A 19794-nucleotide genomic window follows, 5' to 3' on the forward strand; every position below is an offset into this window, starting at 1 on the left:
AAATGTAAAGTGCCGTTTATTTATTATTTCCCCTCCTCCCCCCCCTCTCCCCCCCAATGATGAAAATATCGAGTTTAAAAAAAAAAAAATTAATTGCACCAACAAACCGCTCCATCCAAACTCTCCTCCTCCTTTTCCTCCTCTTCCTCCTCCAAAACCCAGCACCAAAACCTATGGAAAATAGCCCGAATCTTTAGGAACTGTCCTCTTCCCCACTTCCCACAGAAAATAAGAGGCAAAAAAAAAAAATCCCATCACATTGAGCACCCTGGAGCTCCGGAGTGACTTGTCCGGGCGTGAGCTGAGCCAGCAAGCACAGAACCCCCCCAAATCAGGGGTGTGCCCCCCCCTCCCCCAAAACTGGGGTATCCCTCCTAAATCTGGGGTATTCCCCCCAAAAAATGTGGGGTATCCTCCCCCCAGGTTTGCCCTGAGCAGGGCAGTGCCTTCGTCCAGCGCTGGAAAACAGGGAAGGAAAAGGTACACGAAGGGTTTGGGGTTCCCAAGCCCTGGCACTTCATTTTTTTTGGGGGGGGGGGCTGCAGTGGTGGGACCTGAGCAGAGGCAGAGGGGATTGGCACCTGCCAGCCTGACTGGGTGAAAAAACAGCCAAAAAAAAAGAAGGAAAACACCCCCCCCCCCAAAAAAAATCCCAAATCCTCAGGGGAGGCTTGGGGGGGGTCTCAGAGCCCTGGGTCGGGGGAGCAGGGGAGTGACTCACCCCAAAATACACACGGAGGGAAATGAAGGGGTGGGGGCTCAGCTATGGGGCCCTGCAAGGTCCATGATGGGAGGGATCATTCCAGCCCTTTGGAAAACCCTCTGGACTTGGGATAATGCAGGTCTGGCTGGGTGGGTTCATCCCCACACTGGCCCAGGGGAGTTCCAGGGGGGGCTCCAACAGGGAATTCTGGAGCTCTGCCACATCCACAAGGGATGAGGCCACCCGTGGGATGGGGGAGAGGTGGAAAACCAGGGGCTCACCCTTCCCTGTGCCCTGGTGGGGTCAGGAGAGGGACCCCAAATCCTGGGCACGGCCACGGTGACCAAGCAGGCTCTGCTCCCACCTCTCCGGGCTGGAAGGAGCCAGGGAAGGAAAATCCACGCTCTGCCCTCATCCTGACACTGAAAAGTGGGAGCCACAGCCCTGGGGGGATTTGCCCACCCCCAGCTCCCACCTGATTCCCTCCGACGGATCCGGCCCCTTCCCTGAACATCCAAGCACGTGACAAGACCAGGCTTGGAAACAACCGTTTAAAAGGAAAACCAGGAAAGAAAATAATAATAATAATAAAAAAAAACCCCAAACAAAAAAGCACAAGTCTTTGCTCTGAGGGGCAGGAGGAGCCCAGTGCTGTGTCTCCTCCATAAATCACCCCCCAAGACCACCCCCTGTCCCCAGGCAGGGCAGTGACACCGTTTTGGGCCACCCCAGACAGGGTTTCTCCGTTCCTGATCCCGCCGATTCTCCACCCCGGGAGCGAAAAGCAGGGAGGAGATGAAGCATCACCCTCCCCATCCCCTGCCACCACCTCCCACAGCCCCCACACATCCCCCCACCCCGTTACCTTCTCGTTTTCAACCGAACACGACGCCAAAAAAAACCCCCAACGAATTAAAGAAAAAAAAAACCAACCAACCAAAAAAAAAAAAAAAAATCAACACAAGCAGCACCACAATTCCCAAAGTGTCAGGAGCTCCAGAGCCGGAGCAGAGGCCTGGAAAACACCACCCCCTCCCCTTTAACACACACATCAAAAGAAACCAACCCCGCTCGGGCCGGGGAGGGAGGGAGGGGGGGTCGGACGATGAAGACACTTCCGAAGGGTCGGTGCTTTGGCTGCTGGGAGTCGGGGGAGAGGGCTGGGAAAGGAGGAGGAGGAGGAAGGAGGGCAGTTCTGTGGCAGGAGGGAAGGAGAGGAGGTGGTGCCAGAGGCAGCTGCGGTGCCAGCGGGGCTCACACGGCAGCGCGGGTGGGTGTGCTGGGCTGGTTCAGCCGCAGCGTTCGGCACAGCCAGCCCGCGAAATCCACCTCCTCCACCTCGGAGCGCTTGATGAAGGTGTGACTCTGCAAGCACAGGGGAGAGAGAAAAAAAAAAAAAAAAAACAAAAACCAAAAACAGGGTTAGGAGCACCCTCCCCGCCTCCCAAAGCAAAGCCCTTGTGCTGTGGGATACACCCTGGAGAGGGGAGAGGGTGCTGGTGCTGGGAAAACAGCTGCTCTTTGCAGTCCTGTGCCAGGGTCTCAGCATCCTCACAGGGAGGGATTTCTTCCCAATATCCCATCTAGCCCCACCCTCTGGCAGTGGGAAGCCATTCCCCTTGGCCTGTCACCCCAAGTGCCTCTCCAGCTCTCCTGGAGCCCTTTTAGGCCTTGGAAGGGGCTACAAGGTCTCCCTGGAGCCTTCTCTTCCCCACCTTGGCCTTGGACACTTCCAGGGTCTGGCAGTCACAGCTTCTCTGCCCAACCTGTGCCAGGGCCTCACCACCCTCACAGCCAGAAATTCCTTCCCAACATCCCATCTAAATTTCCCCTCTTTCACTTTGAAGCCATTCCCTGTGTCCTGTCCCTCCATCCCTTATCCCAAGTCCCTCTCCAGCTCTCCTGGAGCCCCTTTACACCCTGGAAAGGGCTCTGAGGTCTCCCTGGATCTTTCTCTTCTCCAGGTGAACCCCCCCAGCTCTCCCAGCCTGGCTCCAGCCTTTGGAGCATCTTTGTGGCCTCCTCTGGACTTATTCCAGCAGCTCCACATCCTTTGGCTGCTGGTGCCCCAGAGCTGGAGGAAGCTCTGCAGGAGGGGTCTCACCCGAGCTGGGCAGAGGGGCAGAATCCCCTCCTTCCCCCGGGCTGTGGGATGAGCCCAGGACATGGATGGATTCCTGGGATGTGAGCACCCATTTCCAGCTCGGATTCAGCCCTCACTCACATCCACCTGCCCGGGTGAGGAGCCAGGTTTGGCTCAGGCACCTCAGCAGACACCGGACAGGCGGGTGGTTCCCCGATACCATCAGCGCCTTTGAACCAAAGGTGGGTGAGTCACTCCCTCTTCCCTGCCTCCATTTGGCTCATCCTAAAGCTCAGCCCTGGGAGTTTCCAGCCTTTGGAGCAAGAGGCTCATCAGAGGCAAGGGGCAGCAGTTGGCAGAGCTGGTGCCACCCCCCCTGCAGGAAGAAAATTCTCTCTGCCCCCCTCACTCACCATCAGCATCTTCAGATCTGCCCGTTCCGCCGGGTTCTTAATTAAGCTGAAATGAGAAGGACAAGAGAGAAAAAAAATCAATGTGAGACATTCCCTGGGGGAAAAGTGGTTATCAGGCTGGATAGAGAGAGGTCTCCAGCTTCCCCCAAAGCCACTGGGCCCCCTGGCTCCTTCCCTGGCTCCGTCCCCACCAGCCCAGCTCCCAAGGAGAGCCCAGGGATCCGTGTCTTCCATGGGGATAAATTGCACCCTGCAAAGGGAGAAAAGGCCCCAAAGCTTGGCAGGAATTAGTAGTGATCCTTGTAACATCCAATCCCTGGTTTAATGGGAGCTGTGGCAGCACCTTCAGGTGTCCCCCCACCCCACCAGAAGGGCTGGTGTGTTCCTGGTGCCTCTGGGGTGACTCAGCCCCGGGAATCTGCTCCACCATCCCCCCCTTGCCAGATTTAGAAGGAGCTGGGATCCTGCTCAGCATCCCCCCAGATAAACTGCTTTTATTCCAAGCCTTCTTGAGGCTGGAGTTGCCAGCACAGCACTGCAGAGAAGGCAGGGAGGGATCACCCAGAGCCCTGCTGAACACCTCGGGTGGAGCAGCAGCTTGCAGGGCTGTCAGGGAGCATGGACAGGCCTCCCCCTCCAGCCAGGAGATGAAATCCTTACCATTTATTTACAAACTCCTGGAAATCTTGCGTGAAAACTCCATTTGGCAGCTTGGGAGGTGGCTGTGGAGAGAAGGAGAAGGGTTTCCTGCATCGCTGTGGGGTTAATGTGCCAAAAAATCCAGGGTCACCTGCAGTCTCAGTGAGCTCAGTGCTCTACAACCATCCTCATCCTCACTGCTTTTCCAACCAGGACATGGCTCCTTGCCATTCCTTACCCTGCTACTCCAGCTCACCCTACAGCTGGGGGGGACCCCTTGCTGAATCCCAGCCAGAGCTGGGAAATCAAAATCCAAGCCTCTCAATTCCCTCTCCAGCCTCACAAATCCCAGCTCTGGCACCGCCTTGGGCTGATGAAACAACCCAGAAATGATAATTGGGGTCAACTCCCATCCCCTTGGAAGGGGAAACTGCTCCTTCCACCCCCATGAGTCTGACAGGACAAGGGGGAAGGGCCTTGAGCTGAAGGAGGGCAGGGTTGGATGGAATATTGGGAAGGAATTCCTCCCTGGGAGGGTGGTGAGGGACTGGGATGGATTTCCCAGAGAAGCTGTGGCTGCCCCATCCCTGGAAGTGTCCAAGGGCAGGTTGGAGCAACCTGGGAGAGTGGAAAGTGTCCCTGCCATCCAGGGGGTGGCACTGGATGAGCTTTAAGCTCCTTCCAACCCAAACCAATCCGGGATTCCACGACTAACAACCATTCCCAAGCCCACCCTGACTCAACAGAGTGGACACATCACTCTGGCACCTCTGGAATGCCCGTGGAAAACAAACACCCACCTCATTAACTATATAATCCAGCAGTTCAAAGATGGCCATGGCAGGCCGACTGTCCATCCCGTGGCCTGCGTGGGGAAGGTGACAAAAACAGTGGTCAGGGACTGTCTGGGGACAGCAAAGGACTTAAATTTTTGTGTGCAGACCGTGCCTGTGGGACTCCTGCTGGGAGAGGCAGAGGCGACTCGCCGGGGAACCGAGTTGTGGTTAAAGAGAAAACCAACCACATTCCGAAATTTCGGGTTTCTTTCACCAGGCCTGCACAGTCCAGATTTATTTCCTAGCTCGGAGCACTTGGAGAGCACCATCTGCTGCTGCTGGTGCCTTCTGCTTCCAAGGGAGTGGCTCCAGCAGAGCCTCCTCGGAACCCTGGTGGTCCTTTGGTGCTCTTGTGAGAGCTCCCAGCAAAGCTCTTCCCAAAAAACCACCTCAGGCTTGAAAGGAACTTGTCGGGGGAGCGCCGGGGGCTGTGGCAGTGCCCCTCCAAGTGGTTCATTCCCAGCAGAGGGGACACAGCAGGGTGCAAAGGACGGATTTGGGATGCCACCTCCACCTCCCCACGCACGCCCGGATCCCGCCTGCCTCGCCCGGGCGTTCCGAGCTCAGTTCCAAGGCGGCTTCCCTAAAAAAAAACCACTCCTTTCCCGGTACAACCTCCTCCTCCTCCTCCTCCTGCTGCTCTCCCAGCCCCCAGCCCCTCGTTCCCCCACACGTGAGGTGTTGGTTGCAGTCACACCACAGCCCCTACCACTGACGGGGCGTCCTGGGGGCCTGGCCCGCGGCGAGACGCTGTGGGACTCTCCCTCCGCCCCGTCCACCACAGGACGGCCAAATATTGCTTCCAGTTCCTTGGAGTCTGGCGGGGGGATTGGGTACCTTCCGATCGACAGCTCCACCAGGGACAGCCCCATGCTCCAGATGTCCGACTGCACCGAGTAGTGAGTGCCCTGCAAGCGCTCGGGCTGCAAGGGAAGAGCAACGGGAGCGGGGTCAGCGGGCGGGGAACGGCGAGGGAGGAACGGCCACGGGCTTGGGATGGTCACACACGGAGCATGGGAATGGCCACTGATGTGGAATAGTCACACAGAGCATGGGAATGGCCACTGATGTGGAATATCAACACACAGAGCATGGGAATGGCCACTGACATGGAATATCAACACACAGAGCATGGGGACATCCACTGACTTAGAATATCAACACAGAGAGCATGGGGACATCCACTGACATGGAATATTGACACACAGAGCATGGGGACATCCACTGATATGGAATAGTCACACACAGGGCACAGGAATATCCACTGACATGGAATATCAACACACAGAGCACAGGAATGTCAGCGGGCTGGGAATGGCGAGGGAGGAACGGCCATGGGCTTGGGAGAGTCACACACAGAGCATGGGAATAGCCACTGACATGGAATAGTCACACAGAGCATGGGGACATCCACTGACATGGAATAGTCACATACAGGGCACAGGAATATCCACTGACATGGAATATCAACACAGAGCATGGGGACATCCACTGACACTGAATATCGACACAGAGAGCACAACAACATCAAAGGACTGGGAATGTTGATGGAGGAAGATCCATTGATTTGGAATAGTCACACACATAGAGCACAGGGACATCCACTCACATGGAACAGACACACAGAGAGCACAGGAATATCCACTGACATGGAATATTGACACAGAGAGCACAGGGACATCCACTGCCATGGAATATTGACAGAGGAACATCCACTGCCATGGAATATTGACACACAGAGAGCACAGGAATATCCACTGACTTGGAATATCAGCACTCAGGGTCATAAATATCCTGTGCTGGAATTAAATGGATGAGACTCATACTCCAGGGCCTAAAAGGGCTCCAGGAGAGCTGGAGAGGGATTTGGGACAAGGGATGGAGGGACAGGACAAGGGGGAATGGCTTCCCACTGGCAGGGATACATGGGATATTGGGAAGGAATTTCTGGCTGTGAGGGTGGGGAGGGGCTGGGATGGAATTCCCAGAGAAGCTGTGGCTGCCCCTGGATCCCTGGAAGTGTCCAAGGCCGGGTTGGAGCAACCAGGGATAGTGGGAGGTGTCTCTGCCCACAGCAGGGGGTGGGACTGGATGGGCTTTAAAGTCCCTTCCAACCCAACCCACTCCTTGATTCTGTGATATCCCAATGGTCTCTCCATTCCAAGTCTCCACCCTTCCAGGGAAAGGGCGGTCCCAAAAGGGTCATGGGCAAAGAGGATGGAAAAGAAGCATCATGTGCAGACATAAAGCACTTGTAGCACCTCATCCACAGCTCCAGCTCAGCAGCATTTACAGCTGCTGATGTTTGGGAACGTGGAACACACAGCAGGAATCTTTCTGTGTGCTGAAATCTAGCTGATTAACAAAAGTTTTATTTTCCTGCTCATCCCTGTTTCACATCCAGGGGCAAAAAGTCCACACGAGGCTCTTACAGTCGAGAGAGGAAAAAAAAAATTAAAAATAAATCCATCCCTGCAAGTCATCCCCACTGGCAGCTCCGAGGCAGCTTGGAGCCAGTGCCTGGGTGCAAAGGGGATCTTATTTTTAAATAGCCCCCAGTCTAACTATAACTGGACTTGACTAACCATTCCCAAAATACGAGAGCAGCTCAGACCTGAGCGCTCGAGTGCAGTGTGGGGCCTGCCCCGACATCCCCACCCACCCCCTGAATTTTGGGCACCAGTTTTGTTCTTGCAGGTGCTCTCTCATAGGAATTCTTCAGCTGGACAGGGCTTGGAACAACCTGCTCCAGTGGGAGGTGTTCCTGCCCATGGCAGGGGATGGGACTGGATGGGCTTTAAGGTCCCTTCCAGCACAATCCATTCTGGATTCACTCTCACTGGCTGGCTCCAGTTTGGCTTTAATTTCCCAGTAGCCTGCACCAAATCCCAGCTGCACTGAAGTGGTTTTACCCCTGTTTACCCCCAGAGGAGGTGGGTGGATCAGCACCAGTTTTTGTACAGAGCTTTGCACGCAGAAGGGGATTTTTTGAACCCCCCAAAAACGCACTAAAATAAAACAGGGAGGGACAGGACACAGGGAATGGCTTCCCACTGCCAGAGGGCAGGGATAGATGGGATACTGGGAAGAAATTCCAGGCTGTGAGGGTGGGGAGGGGCTGGGATGGACTTCCCAGAGAAGCTGTGGCTGCCCCATGCCTGGAATTTGGAGGATCTGAAATGTCTTTCCCTGTGCATCTCCACGTGCTTGGGGAGCACAGGCTGGAGCTGAGAGGCCACCAAGTCCTTGAGAGGATGAGGAGGTCTCTGCTTCTCCCACTTCCAAAGGCTCACCCCAAAACAAACCAGGGGGTGGAAACTCAGAGCGAAGCCACGAGCAAACCATCCCCACCCCGGTTCTGTTTTGTTGAACCCAAATTCCCCCCAAAAAAACCCATCTGGGAGGAACTTACAGACATGTAGGACCGAGTTCCCACAAAGGAGTTGGCCATGGAGTCGATGAGCTGCCCGCTGACCCCGAAATCACACAGCTTGATCTCCCCTCGGGAATTCACCAGGATGTTGGAAGGCTTCACATCTGGGAAGAGATGCCAGGGAGGAGGGCAGAGTGAAGGGGGTGACACCCCCAGGGGCTCCTGCACTGCAGGAGCAGCTATTTTTAGGTTCCTCTCCTCTCACCTCTGTGCATGATCTGGTGCTTCTCCCGCAGATACGCCAAGCCTCGTAAAACCTGGGAGGAATCCAGAGGCTGGATGAGATCAGAGCTGGGAAGGGAAGAGCTTTCCCTCCCTCAGGACACGCTGCAGGGGGAGGAAACTGCCCCGTGGTGCACACAGGTTTCAGGGTTTGCAGTTTATCACACAGAGCCCATCCCAGAGCTTGGCTTAACCACCCAAAAAAAGCTTCTCCCGACCCCTCAACACCACCCAGAGGAACCCAAAGGGCTTGGAGCTGGGAAAAGTGCTTGGGAATATGCTTTGCCCTTCCCTCTGGCACACAACACTAGCCTCCTGCCCCAGGTCAGGATTGGGAAGTGCATGTGGGGAAACGCAAAAAGCTTCCCAAGGCAAACCCAGCATTCCCAGGAAATCCTCCCTGGAGGCCTGAGGAGCCACCACAACTCACCGCTATACTGACTTTGCCCAAGATTTCCTCGGGAATTCTTTTGGCTTCTTTCAACACTTGATCCAAAGAGCCACCATCCTAAAATGGGAGAACGTTGGGAATGACCCACGGGCCAATTCCCAGCAGGAAAACAAGAGCTGGGCAGTGGTGGATAAGCAGCACAGAGCATCCTCAGCACTGAGAGATTTCTGCTGATCTAAGTTTGACTTTATCACTTGAAAACCATTTTTAATGCTGGTTTTCTACCAGCTCCCCTGGTTCTTTGTGGAAACGCAGGGATGATGCTGCTGGTGCTGATTTGGAGGAGAAACAGTGTTTATTTGCCACCAGAAACAGCAGAATGTGCTCACTGAGCTTCTCAGCAGGCTCTGGAGGGCGGTGGGTTGGCAACATTTCCGTTTGGCCAACCCCCAAACCTCTGCTTCCTCTTCCCCAAAAGTCGCTCTCTCTCTCTCCCCCCCTCGATTCCAGGCCCGAGCAGGAGTTTGTGGCTCCCACCAGGAGCAGAGCAAGGAGCCAGCACAGCTGCCAGTGCCCCAAGCTGGCAGGGGAGATGGAATTTGGAAGGATGAAAGAGGAGGAGCTGCTCTCACCATGTGCTCCATGCAGATGGAGATCTCCCCGTCGCTGTAGAAGGCCCCGTAGAACCCCACGATGTAGGGGGAGTTACACTCGTGCAGCACCTGCAGCTCCCTGATGATCTGGTTCCTGATGGCAGGTTTGATTTCCAGGTGAATCAGCTGCCAAGAAAGAAAAAACAGGGCAGGGAGTCAGGGTGGAACACCTGGGAAAAAAAAAGGACAACTCACGTGAAGCGTGTGAGCAAGTCCTGGGTGTTGGGAGAGGTAAAATAAAGGGAAGCTCTGCTTTGGAACAGAATTTATCCCATCTGCAGGTTAATATCGAGGATAAAGTGACAGCTCAAAGGGGAATGACTTCAAATGACTTGGCAGAGGGCAGGGTTAGATGGGATATTGGGAAGGAATTCCACCCTGGGAGGGTGGGGAGGATCTGGGATGGATTTCCCAGAGAAGCTGTGGCTGCCCCGTCCCTGGAGGTGTCCAAGGCCAGGTTGGAGCAACCTGGGAGAGTGGAAATGTCCCTGCCCGTGGCAGGGGGTGGAATGAAACAATCTTTAAGGTGCCTTCCAACCCAAGGCAGGCTGTGATTCCATGATGAAGGCAGAGGGAGAGCTCTCAGCTCCCTTGTCAGCGAGGGAAGGGAAGGCCGCGACCGGGATTGCACCGGACGGGAGCGGAAAGACGAGTCACAGGTTTGATCTCAGCAGCTCTGACTCAGCACACACAGGACCATTTTCACAAGCTCTTGTAGGTGTTGTAAGAAGGTGCTCTGAGATCAAGGAAACCACAGGAAAAAGAAGAAAAAAAAAACCAAACCCCAACCCCGTGAAGGTTCTGCACGAGAACGAGCGGCCGCTTCTGGGGTCAGTAAACGCGGCTGTGGGGAGGGAAACCCCCCTGTTCTGGTGGGAGATGTCCCTGCCCATGGCAGGGGGGTGGAACTGGGTGAGCTTTAAGGTCCCTTCCAACCCAAACCATGCTCTGATTCCATGATCATGAGCAGGAGGGAGCAGGGGCTCTGGAGCAGTTGTGCTGCTCCCGCCAAGCCTCTTCCAGCAGGCACACGAAGCATCTCCTGATTTTCTACTGCAGCAGAAGATGCTCCCCATAAATCCAAGTCTGAGAGGAATCAGTCACTGCTGGGAATGACCTTTGGGACCTGTTAAGTTGGTGGTGAGGGGTGAGGAACATATATCCCAAAGCCATCCCTCCCTCTGCCACTTCCAGCCCTCAAGGGATCTCCTTCCAACTGCTTCTGGCCAGTTTATCCATCAAAACCAGCTTCACTGGGAAAAAAAATAACCTCATGTGTTCACACCAGGGTGTCCAAACCCCAGGGATCTGTTGCAGAGGCCTCTCCCAAAGGAGGACTCGGAGACAGGATCCATGTAAAACCCGCCTGGGGGCTGCCAGGACCGTGCTCCTGACCCAGGTGAGGGTGCAAACAGGGAGAATCCAACCAAGACAGGGAGAATCCAACCAAAATCAGCCCTCCCAGAACCAGGGAGAGCCCCAGACACTGCCCAGCCCCTCGTTACCTTCCGTGCCATGACGAGCCCTGAGGGTTTGTGCTGCACTTTGGTGACCACGCCGCCGTTTCCAGCCCCCAGCTCGGAGATCCTCTCAAAGTCATCGTCCTTGAGCTCTCCCACTTTGGCTTTCTGGGTGAGGAAAGCTTCCAGGCGCTTCTTTTGCTGCTCATCCAGCTCCAGCTCCTCCAGCTTCTTCTGCAGGTCCACCAGGTTCGCCCTGAGGAGAGGAGGAGGAGATGGGAGCACGCTCAGCAGCGGGGAAAGGTTTCATTTTTTTAGGGGAATGCCTTAAAACCATCCCCTGACACGTCCTGAGCCCCCTGGCAGAGCAGCAGGGCTAAAGCAAAGCTCCAGGGAGAGGCAGAGCCCGGCTCCAATCCCTGCCCAACACACACATCTCTGGAGAGGAGCTTTGGAGCAGTCAGCTGTTCTGGGAGAGCCCAAGGAGTAGGGAAAATCCTTCAATCCTTAAAGAGGCAGCACAGCAACCGCTCCCTGTCCCGGGAAGCCAAGCTTGGGTTTCGCTGAGAAACACGAGAAGGGCTTTCCAAGGGGTCCAGCAGCCCCCCCAGCCCCAAATCCCGAGCACAAAGGGGTGGCTGTGCTCCCCCAGCACCTGCTGAGGGCTCCAGCTGCTCTCTCCCAGTTGCTGCCCACCCCCTTGTCCCCCCCTCACCCACGGGAGGGTCTCACCCCATCCCTCCCACCCAGTGCTCTGCTATGAAGCTCTGTTGTCCCCTCTACACGTCCTGTCTGTTGAGCCCCCATTAATGCCCCAAATCCCCCCCCTCCAAACCCCAGGACCCCCTCCCAGCTCCAACCTGTGTCCCCAGGCCTGCTCCCTGCACACCCCAGGCCCGGTTCTCTCCCACCCCAGGCCCCAAGTACCCCCCAGCAAGCCCAGAGACCAGCCCAGCCTCCCCCTGCCCACCCCACCCCCGTCTGCCCCCAACCCCCCCTCCAGCCCTGGCTCCCTGACCCTTCACCCAACCCCAGACCCTCCTCGGGCTGGGCCCATCCAGCCCCTCCAGGCCTGTCCCAAATCCCCCAGGCCTTCCCGGTCCCCTCGACTCTGTCCCAGTCCCCCAGACCTGTCCCCAGCCCCCCAAGCCTGTTCCCTGCTCGCCCCCAGACCTGTCCCACCCCCCCACAGGCCCCGTCCCCGCCCCGGCCCGGCCCCCCAGGCCTAGTGCCCGCTGTGCTGCGGTCTCCCCAGCCCGCCCCGCTCCGGCTCCCCCCAGTCCCCGTCCCCCCCCTGTCCCGGTGTGTCCCCCCCAGGGCGCTGTGTCCCCCTCAGGCCCGGTGTCCCCCCCCCAGGCCCGCTCCGCTTGCCAGGCCCGGCCCCCCCCGCGGCTGGGGCGTTCCCTGCCGGCCCTGACTCACTCTGCGGAGCCGTCGGGGCTGGGCCCCTCGGCGGCGCTGGGGGCGATGTTGAGGGCGGGCAGCACCGGCTTCCTCTTGGCCGGCATGGCCGGGCCGGGCCGCGCTGGGGCCGCGGGGGCGCGCCGGCCGCGGGGGCGCGCGGGGGCGGGGCCGCGCTGGGGGGGCGGGGCCTGCAGGGGGCCTATCAGCGGCGAGGACGGGCATGGGGGCGGGGCCTCGCACGGGTCGAGCGCGGCGGGGACGCGCGGCTCCGGTGGGCGGGGCCTCAGGGAGCCGGGAGGCGGGGCCACGGAACGGGGCGGAGCCACGGGTTGGGGCCGGGGCCATAAACGGGACTATTGGGGTGGAAACGAGGGCTCTGGGGGGCGGGACTGGGCCTTCGGGGGCTGCGCCGGGGGCCGGGGCCAGGGGCGGGACCGCGGACGGGGCCGAGGCCACGGATGGGGAAATGGGGGCGTGGCCGGTGCTCCGGGGGGCGTGACCGAGCCACGGGGGTGTGACCTGGGTCGGGGGGCGGAGCCTCGACAGGACTACGGGCAGGGCGGAGGCGGGGCCGGGAGGGGCGGGGCTGAGGGTGGTGGAGTCTCGCGAGATCTCGCTGAGGCGGCGGGGAAGGAGGCGGCCATGGCGGCCGGATGGGAGGGACGGGGGGGTACCGGCGGTCTCGCCGTGTGAGGGGCGTTAATTAACTAATTAGGGAGCCAGCAACGAGCAGGAGCCCCCCTGCCTCTCCCCAGCCCGTTCCCTGCCCGACTCCAGGACCCATCACGGGGCGACCCCTCACAGCCCCGGGCGCCCTTTGCCCGGTCTCGGCGGGGCCATAAACCAGGGAGCAGCCGCTGCCCCGTCGGTCAGGGGCCGTGGGGCGGCCGATAAGGGGCCGTGGCCTTGTCCCTGTGCCACGCCTGGGGTACACGGAGCCTTAGTCAGCGCAGGCCCCTCCCTGCGCCCGGGAGCCCGGGATCGGGGGGTCCGGGGGTCCCGGGGGGTTTGGGGATCCCGGGGGGTCCAGGTGTCCTGGGAATCTGGGGGGGAACAGCTCATGGAGGGGACACGGGTGACAGTGTTATGCTGACGGCCCCTCACCGTGTTCAGCCATAAACACCCATGAGGGAATCATGGAGTTACGCAACGGTTTGGGTTGGAAGGGACCTTAAAGATCATCCAGTTCCGCCCCCTGCCGCGGGCAGGGACACCTTCCACTAGCCCAGGTTACTCCAAGCCCTGTCCAACCCGGCCTTGGACACTTCCAGGGATGGGGCAGCCACAGCTTCTCTGCCCAACCTGTGCCAGGGCCTCACCACCCTCCCAGCCAACAATTCCTTCCCATCTAAATTTCCCCTCTTTCACTTTGAAGTCATTCCCTGTGTCCTGTCCCTCCAGCCCTTATGCAAAGTCCCTCTCCAGCTCTCCTGGAGCCCCTTTAGGCCCTGGAAGGGGCTCTAAGCTCTCCTTGGAGCCTTCTCTTCTCCAGCCTGACCTTGGACACTTCCAGGGATGGGGCAGCCACAGCTTCTCTGGGAATTCCATCCCAGCCCTTTACCACTGTCCCAGGGAAGAATTCCCAGTATCCCATCTCTCCCTGCCCTCTGGCACTGGGAAGCCATTCTCTGTGTCCTGTCCCTCCATCCCTTTGTCCCAAGTCCCTCTCCAGCTCTCCTGGAGCCCCTTCAGGCCCTGGAAGGTCACTGAGGGAAACTGAGGCAGGGAGGGCTCAGGCAGCAGAGCCCCAGCCCAGCCTTGGCCACAGGGAGCTGAGGGGCCCAAGGTTTGTTTTGACGTCCCCCGGATGTTTTCCCCAACGCCCACCAAATGTGATTTAACGCCGAGATGCCTGCCCGAAAAAAAAAAGGGAAATTGTCCCCAAAAGTGGGTGAAGGTTCATGGGTAATTATAGCACCTGGACTTCGCTCTCCAGCCCCGGCCCCTCCTGCCCTGCTTGGCAAGGGAGCACAAAAACATGTGGCTAATGAGTTACTGGTCCATTCCCTCCCATCACATCCCGCCGGCCCCAGTCGGGGATATTTCGCAATCCAGGACGTTATTTCTGTGCAGTTGGAGTTTAAACTTTGCCACTCGGGTCAGGGCATCACACAGGAGGAGGAGGAGGAGGAGGCTGGGCTCGGTGTCCACCCCACTGCCCTGCACTCAGAGAGGGTTGAGAGGACAATCTGTGGGATCTCACCCAGGTATGGCCCTCAGCAGGTCCCGTGGGACCATCAGGGTGGAGGGTGAAGGACAGGGTGCAATAAAGCCCCCCCGTGTCTGGGTTGGCCAGACAGATGTCCCAGTAATGACACTGTCCCCAAACCTGGCTTGGAGGACACTTGAGTCTGGGGTTAATTGGTTGGGAAGAGCAGTTGGGTGATGGGTTGGGTGGTTGGGTGGTGGGTTGGGTGATCAATCAGTCAGAGAGTTGGCTGGTCAGTCCATCGGTCAGTGTGTTGGCTATTTGGTCAGTCCATCCTTTGGTCACTTGGCCAACAGGTTGACCATTTGGACTGTTTCTTGATGGGCTCACTGATTGACTGGTCAACCACTTGGTCAGTAGGTCAGCTGGTGGGTTAGTTGGGTTGGCAGTGGGTTGATTGGCCACGTGGGCAAGTGGTCAACTGGCCTGGTGGCTCTCTCTGAATCCAGGGTCTTGAGCAGTGCCTGGGGTGGCACTGAGGGACTGAGTCCTCTCCCTGGGGCTGAATCCCCTCCTTGGGGATGAGTCCCCTCCCCAGTCTCCTCCCCTCCCCTTCCCACCCAAAATGCTTAACCTGCCCTCCCAGAGTGGTCACCCCCAAGCCAGGGCTGGAGGGGGAAGCTGCCCAAGCCCCTCCTGCCCTTGAGGGACCTGAGGGGGTTGTGCCTGCAGGGAGCTCCTGGCTGGGTCATTCTGGAGGGAAAAACAGAGGATTTGGGAGTTTCAGCAGCTGGAAGGAGCTGGGGGGGGGGGGCACTGCCATGCCCGGAGCCCCCACACCCTGTTCTCTCCCTCCCACACATGTAGGGCTTTGCCAGCTGTGCCCACATCTGTGCACAGACAGCCCCAAACCCGCTCCCTGCTCCCTCCCGCTGCCCCACGAGGTGTCCCCAGGCCTGTGCAGCTTGTGCAGGGTGAGGGGGGACACACGGGGGACAAACCAGGGCTGGGCATTGATCCTGTGTCACCTCCCAGCCATGGCCTCCAGCGTGGACAGCCTGGACCTGCTGGACCTTCTCTTCGACCGCCAGGACGGGATCCTGCGCGGGGTGGAGCTGGGAACGCCGCCGGGAGCCTGGCACGAGGGCAGGGTGAGACCCCCGGGCTGGGGGGGCTCCCGTGGGCACCCCGGGGTGACAGTGCCCTGTGGTGATGGGTGCTGTGTCCCCACAGCGTGTCCAGGACAGCGAGGACTTCCTCAGCTCCATCCTGGGCTCGGGGGACTCGGCGTCGGACTCGCCCAGCTGGTCCTCGGCCACCAGTGACAGTGGGGTCTCCGAGGACCCCCCCTCGGACCAGCACGACAGCCCCCCCAGGTGCTGTGACGGGGGTCCCCAGGAGGTCCTGTACCCCTACACCAACCCCTGCAGGGCTCAGCCCATCCCAGCGGGGTCTGGGGTCCTGCAGCCTGAGGTCTCCATCGACCTGGGTGAGCCACACTGGGCTGGGGGCACTGGAGGGGCTGGGGGGGGACTGGGGATACTGGGGGGGGGTGAGAGGGGTGGGGCAGGTGGGGTCTCTTGGGGCTTGTGAGGAAATTAGGGGAGCTGGGGGGACTGGAGGGAACTGGGGAGAACTGGGAGATCTGGAGGACTGGTGAGTGGGGAGAGCTTGAGAACTGGGGTGAACTGGGCAGGCTGGTGTTGGTGGGGGAGGCTGGATGAGGAGAGGGGTTTGGGAGGACTGGGGGGGCTGAGCAGCACAGGGTGTTGGGGGGCAGCTGGGGCAGCACCAGAGCAACAGTTTGGGGGAGGCAGAGTCGGAGTCATGGACTGGGCAGCAAGTCAGCCCAGCTCTGGGGCTGTGGCAGGGGGAGGGTCACCCCCAGGGGAGGGACACCAGGGACAGAGGGGGACACAGGACCGCTCACAGCCCTGCTGTGCCCTCACCAGACATGTGGCACCCCGGGTTCTTCCTGGAGGAGAGCCAGGACCCGCCCGTGGTCTCCCCGCCGCCGACCTGCGCCCTCACCGTCAAGGACCTGCTGCTCTCGGGCAGCTCTGACAACGTGAGTCCCTGTCCCTGTGTCCCCAGCACTCCCTGTCTGCAGCCTTGGCCCCTCCTGGACACTGATCCCCTCCATTCCCATCCCTATCCCTCCCCATCCCCACACTGGGGTCCTATCCCTTGTCCCTGGACCACAATCCCCCCCATTTCTGCCCCATCCCTCCACATCCCCACATTCCCACCCCATGGTCCCATCCCTTGTCCCTTCCTGGACTACAATCCCCCCCCATTCCTGCTCCCATCCCTCCCCATCCCCACACTTGTCCCCTTTCCCACCCCATGGTCCCATCCCTTGTCCCTTCCTGGACTACAATCCCCCCCATTTCTGCTCCCATCCCTCCCCATCCCCACACTCGTCCCCTTTCCCACACCATGGTCCCACCCTGGACTACAATCTCCCCCCATTCCTGCTCCCATCCCTCCCCATCCTCACACTTGTCCCCTTTCCCACCCCATGGTCCCATCCCTTGTCCCTTCCTGGACCACGATCCCCCCCATTCCTGCCCCCATCCCTCCCCATCCCCACACTTGTCCCCATTCCCACACCACGGAGTGAGGTTGTCCCTCCCTGGCCCACGACCCCACCCCTGTCCCCACCACAGTCCCTGGGGTGACCATTCCCTGTTCCCACAGCAGCCACAGGCTCCCGGCTCCCTGCTCCGGCCAAACCAGGGCCACTTCCAGGAGCTGGTGCTGACGGAGGACGAGAAGAAGCTGCTGGCCAAGGAGGGGGTGACCCTGCCCACGCAGCTGCCCCTCACCAAGGTGGGTCCCAGCAGGCCTGGGGAGGGTGTGGGGTGGGGGAGATGCCATCCCCAGCATCCCTGACTCCCCCTCGTGTCCCCCAGTATGAGGAGCGGGTGCTGAAGAAGATCCGGCGGAAGATCCGGAACAAGCAGTCGGCTCAGGAGAGCCGCAAGAAGAAGAAGGAATATATCGACGGGCTGGAGAGCAGGTACGGACCCCACCCCTCAGCCTGGGCACGGGGGCACCCCTGGGGGGCACAGCCAGCCCCCCCAGCTGTCCCCCTGATCCCAGCCCCTTCTCCCTGTCCCCCAGGATGTCGGCGTGCACGGCCCAGAACCAGGAGCTGCAGAGGAAAGTCCTGCACCTGGAGAAGCAGAACTCGTAGGTGTTCCCAGGGTGGGATGGGGACAGTTGGGACACCCCCCTCACTCCCAGACCTGCTGGAGGGGCCTGGGGGGCTCAGGGGCTCTCCTTGTTCCCAGATCCCTCCTGGAGCAGCTGAAGAAGCTCCAGGCCCTCGTGGTCCAGTCGAGCAACAAGGCGGCGCAGACGGGAACCTGCCTGGCGGTGTGTGGGGTTCCAAATCCCCCGGGGTCCTCGGGGTGGGAAGGGGTGGATGGATGCATGGATGGATGGATGGATGGAGAGATGGGGTCCCTCCGTGTGCTAAAGCAGAGGGACAGATGCTCCAGGGTTGGAGGGATGGATGGAGACAGGGATGGGCGAATGAAGGGATAGGGGGAAGCAGGGATGGATGGATGAAGGGAAGGAAGGATACAAGGATAGATGGATGGATGGATGGAGGCAGGGAGGGATGGAGGGTGGGGATGGGTGGGTGGATGGATGAAGGGATGGATGGAGAAAGACAAGGATGAATGGCTGGAGGCAGGGATGGATGGCTGGAGGCAGGGATGGATGGATGGATGGATGGATGGAGGCAGGGATGGATGGCTGGAGGCAGGGAGGGATGGATGGAGGCAGGGAGGGATGGATGAGGCAGGGATGGGTGGACAGATGGAAGTGCACTGGCAGGAGCACATGCACCAGGAGGGATGGAGGGATGGACACAGTCCTGGCTCTGCCACCAGCCCCTCCCTGGGAGCTGTGGCCCAGCCCCTGGTCCCCTCCACCGCTGTGTGGTGACGTCCCCTCTGTCCCCAGGTCCTGCTGCTCTCCTTCACCCTCATCGTCTTCCCCTCCGTCAGCCCCTTCGCCCCCAGCAAGGTCGAGCCCAACGGCGACTTCAGGCCAGTGCGAGGTGAGGGCTGAGCTGGGCTGAGCTGGGGCTGTGCCAGGCTGTGCCAGGCTGTGCCAGGCAGTGCCAAGGCTGAGCTGGGCTGAGCTGGGGCTGCGCCAGGCTGAGCTGGGGCAGTACTGGGCTATGCCAGGCTGTCCTGAGGCTGCGCTGGGACTGAGCCAGGGCTGTACTGGGGCTGTGCTGGGGCTGTGCTGAGCTGGGCTGAGCTGGGGCTGTGCCAAGGCTGAGCTGGGCTGTACTGTGGCTGGGCCAGGCTGTCCTGGGACTGAGCTGAGCTGTGCCAGGCTGTCCTGGGACTGAGCTGGGCTGAACTGGGGCTGTGCCAGAGCTGTGCCAAGGCTGAGCTGGGCTGTGCTGGGGCTGTGCCAGGCTGTCCTGGGACTGAGTTGGGGCTGAGCTGAGGCTGTACTGGGGCTGTGCCAAGGCTGAGCTGGGCTGTACTGGGGCTGTGCTGGGGCTGTGCCAAGGCTGAGCTGGGCTGTACTGGGCTGTGCCGGGGCTGTGCCAGGCTGTACTGGGCTATGCTGGGGCAGTGCCAGGGCCGTGCCAGGCCCTCGGGTCCCAGCCCAGGCGCTGACCCTCGCCCCGTGGCGCTCAGTTTTCTCCAGGTCGCTGCACAACGCGGCCGCCTCCCGCGTGGTTCACAGCCAGCCCCAGCCCGGGGACGAGCAGCCCCGGGAGCCCCTGTGGTCGGAGCCCCCCGAGACCCTGCACGAAGCTTTCGGTGGCCACACACACCTGGACAAAGTGTCCCTCAGGAACAAAGTGTCCCTCGGGAACGACACGGCGGCACTGGCCCCCGAGGGGCTGAGCCGCGGGGCCGGGGACGGCACCGACGCCGTGCCAGGGGACAGCCCCACGTCACACCAGAGCCTGGCAGCGCTGGCCTGGTCCAAAGCTGGGCACGGCCACCCCGCCGGGCTGGAGCCAGAGGAGGAGCTTTAGCAGCGCCCAGGGACCACGGGGGACGCCACGGGGTGACACAGCACCTCATCCCCTCCGGGACGAGCCCTCGGGGTGACCCCTGTGGGACGTGCCTCCAGCTGCTGGACCTGCTTGTGCCTGGGAACTGGAAGAGGAGATCACTCCCCATTGGCCTTACTGGGAGGGAAGGGGCTGCTCCTGCCCCCTGGGTGCAGTGGAAGTTGTGGAAGGGATGAGGGGTCGCTCAGGACGGGGCTGAGGGAGCGGGAGGGGCCCTGGGCTGGTTGGTTTTGCTGATGGTGCAACTGGTTGGTTTTGTTCTTGGGTTTGGTTTGGGTTTGTTTTGGTGGTTTTTTTTGTTTTTTATATTTTTATTTTCATCTCTAAATACAAGTTATTTTGGAAAAAAATC

At 59.8% G+C, this 19794-nt stretch overlaps 2 protein-coding genes across 3 annotated transcripts; one reads left to right on the top strand and one right to left on the bottom strand.

Moving 5' to 3' along the window:
- On the bottom strand, positions 1 to 12398 carry MAP2K2 (mitogen-activated protein kinase kinase 2). Its single transcript, XM_051769317.1, has 11 exons — positions 12256 to 12398; positions 10879 to 11089; positions 9353 to 9499; positions 8760 to 8837; positions 8313 to 8364; positions 8087 to 8211; positions 5384 to 5597; positions 4639 to 4703; positions 3860 to 3921; positions 3200 to 3245; positions 1 to 2068 (listed from the first exon to the last, which is right to left on the bottom strand). Exons 1-11 carry the CDS (start codon positions 12339 to 12341, stop codon positions 1958 to 1960), a joined length of 1197 nt encoding a protein of 398 aa, XP_051625277.1. The 5' UTR covers positions 12342 to 12398; the 3' UTR covers positions 1 to 1957.
- A 1834-nt stretch (positions 12399 to 14232) lies between these two features.
- On the top strand, positions 14233 to 19571 carry CREB3L3 (cAMP responsive element binding protein 3 like 3). 2 transcript variants are annotated; one of them, XM_051769313.1, is made up of 10 exons: positions 14233 to 14444; positions 15422 to 15537; positions 15620 to 15875; positions 16339 to 16454; positions 17090 to 17218; positions 17302 to 17408; positions 17513 to 17581; positions 17683 to 17767; positions 18362 to 18458; positions 19057 to 19571. In XM_051769313.1, exons 2-10 carry the CDS (start codon positions 15424 to 15426, stop codon positions 19401 to 19403), a joined length of 1320 nt encoding a protein of 439 aa, XP_051625273.1. In that variant the 5' UTR covers positions 14233 to 14444; positions 15422 to 15423; the 3' UTR covers positions 19404 to 19571. The 2 variants fall into 2 exon arrangements, with proteins under 2 accessions (XP_051625273.1, XP_051625272.1); XM_051769312.1 differs by having other exon boundaries at positions 17087 to 17218; positions 19057 to 19566.
- Positions 19572 to 19794: the final 223 nt, after the last annotated feature.

The sequence above is a fragment of the Manacus candei genome, unplaced genomic scaffold (genome assembly GCF_025592945.1).
Source record: "Manacus candei isolate 608988 ecotype Guabito, Panama unplaced genomic scaffold, ASM2559294v1 h1tg000106l, whole genome shotgun sequence".
In the NCBI taxonomy this organism is placed as follows: Eukaryota; Metazoa; Chordata; class Aves; order Passeriformes; family Pipridae; genus Manacus; species Manacus candei.